We start from the raw sequence: 2117 nt of genomic DNA on the forward strand, positions 1-2117 counted from the left end.
TTTTTCAATATTTTAACAATATATTTTTAATCTTCGCTGCGCAACGCGCGAGAATTCGTCTAGTATTCTAATAAATGAATAAGTTTATTCTCCTATTGACAAGTATCATACTATTATAACTCTTCATTAATATTATATGTCACCTATCATGCCATTTGTCAACCTATTAATTGTCAATTTTAAATTTTAAATTTTAAATTTTCCACTCTAATTACATTAAATTAATAATTGATTATCTATTTTAAATTTTAAATTTTAAATTTTTTCACTCTAATTATATTAAATTAATAACATTAGGTTAAAAAATAAAATAAAATTAATATAGATTATAAGGTGATATAACTTCACCTATTTATTTATATCAACGATTATAATTTTATATACTAAAAAAATATCTCTTAAGTAATAATTTATTTAAAATAATTGATTAAAAATTTTGATTTTTTACTATGAAAGTTTAATTAATTTTAAAACCGTAGTTCTCACGGTTATAAACTAGTTTAAAAAAGTGAATAATAATAAATAATAATAAAAAATTCGGACACGTATAATCAACTAATTATGATTTACTGATTTTGTTCCTAATTTGTAGGATATTTCATGTAAATAAAAAGGAAATATTCGATAGTTCACTGTAAAAGTTTATGTCAAAATGATTCTTTTATTAAATAGTAAGTAAATAACAGTAAGATAAGATTAGATAAGATCCTTATGGTTCAATCTCCACATGTTTCTCTGTGATTTTTAATAGTCTGATCATTTCATGGTTAAACTTTATACTAAAAATGTTTTGGCATAATTACAAGAATAAAAAGTTTCAACAAAGAAACAATAGAAAACAATTTCCGAATTTCTCTTTGGTTGTAAATATATATATAGTAAAACAATATCATGAAAAAGCTAAATTGAGCCATGAACAAGATGTAAAACACAAAAACTATTTCAGTTATCACACACAACTGATAAAGACTGTATACACGCTATTAAAGATTGATTTATTATAAAATTATACCATATTTTGTCCTTATGGAAGTTCAGATGGATACTATTACAAGGTTGATGTCAACAATGAACTTTTTTCTCAGTAATTACTGAAGATAAGAACAAAAGTTACACAATCACAATGTGACATACCATTAAAGAAGAGAAGTATATACAACATCAAGAACTTATGTGTATTCTGTCAAATTTTCCTTACACCCTCTTCCACAAATCATTTGTCAAGATCTTTGGGTTTCTTTTTGTTACCATAGATAAGCCCAGTTTCCTACATAATCGAGGAATTCAATAAATTCATGCCGGATGCTAGAAAGTAGAAATTGGTATTGAACAGGTGAACTGAGGCGCAAGAAATTCTTGAATTGAGGTTAACAATTAATCCTACCTGAGGATCGGGTACCGGTTTTACTTTCTCCACATATCGATAACGATCTGATGCTGCTGCAAGTGCTGCCCTCGCCTACACAGAACCAATCAGCAATTGCGAATTAGTATGAATTTCAATAAGAAAGAGAAAGAATAAAGAGATTGGAATTTTACTTCTTGCTCTCGTTTGAGCTCTTGTGCTGGCTTCACCCATAGAAAGTAGGCTAGGGTTCCGGCCACTACCCAGGATGCTAGGTTGCTTCCTCCACGGAGACCACCCATTGCATTTCCGAAAGCCGATCGGACATTCCCAAATGATTTTCTCCAACCACTACTCATAATAAGAAGAGTTCCTTTGAAATCGTGATTGAGCGAGCTTATGAATGTGCTGAAGTTAATTCATTAATGGATGATTTCGCATAAATGCTCAGGCTCAAGCCTGAATGACTGATATGAAAGCAACCGCCTCCCAAATTGGTTGGGTTTTATGTCAAAACGACATCGTCCGGTTTGCTTTTTTTTTTTTTTTTTTTTTTTACTGAATTGGTGCATAAATGGACCTTGATGTTGGGTTGGTGTGTATTTAGTTACGTTTGCCCAAAATAAAAATATATTATTAAGAGTAAAGTGTAGTTTTGGTTTTTTGTTACAATCTTTAATTTATTTTTTATTGCCGATTTTTGTGTAAATTTGTTTTATGTTGATCAAAAAGACTCAAACCAATAAGCAAACCCCCCCATCAAAAAAGGTGA

The 2117-nt window shown here is 29.3% G+C and overlaps 1 protein-coding gene across 1 annotated transcript; it reads right to left on the reverse strand.

Annotated features, from left to right (window-relative positions):
* Nucleotides 1-974: 974 nt before the first annotated feature.
* Nucleotides 975-1828, reverse strand: LOC145138407 (uncharacterized). The gene is made up of 3 exons (XM_079072500.1): nucleotides 1540-1828; nucleotides 1385-1459; nucleotides 975-1267 (listed from the first exon to the last, which is right to left on the reverse strand). Exons 1-3 carry the CDS (start codon nucleotides 1702-1704, stop codon nucleotides 1214-1216), a joined length of 294 nt encoding a protein of 97 aa, XP_078928626.1. The 5' UTR covers nucleotides 1705-1828; the 3' UTR covers nucleotides 975-1213.
* Nucleotides 1829-2117: the final 289 nt, after the last annotated feature.

The sequence above is a fragment of the Lactuca virosa genome, chromosome 9 (genome assembly GCF_052849685.1).
Source record: "Lactuca virosa cultivar CGN04683 chromosome 9, Lactuca_virosa_CGN04683_v6, whole genome shotgun sequence".
NCBI lineage: Eukaryota > Viridiplantae > Streptophyta > Magnoliopsida > Asterales > Asteraceae > Lactuca > Lactuca virosa.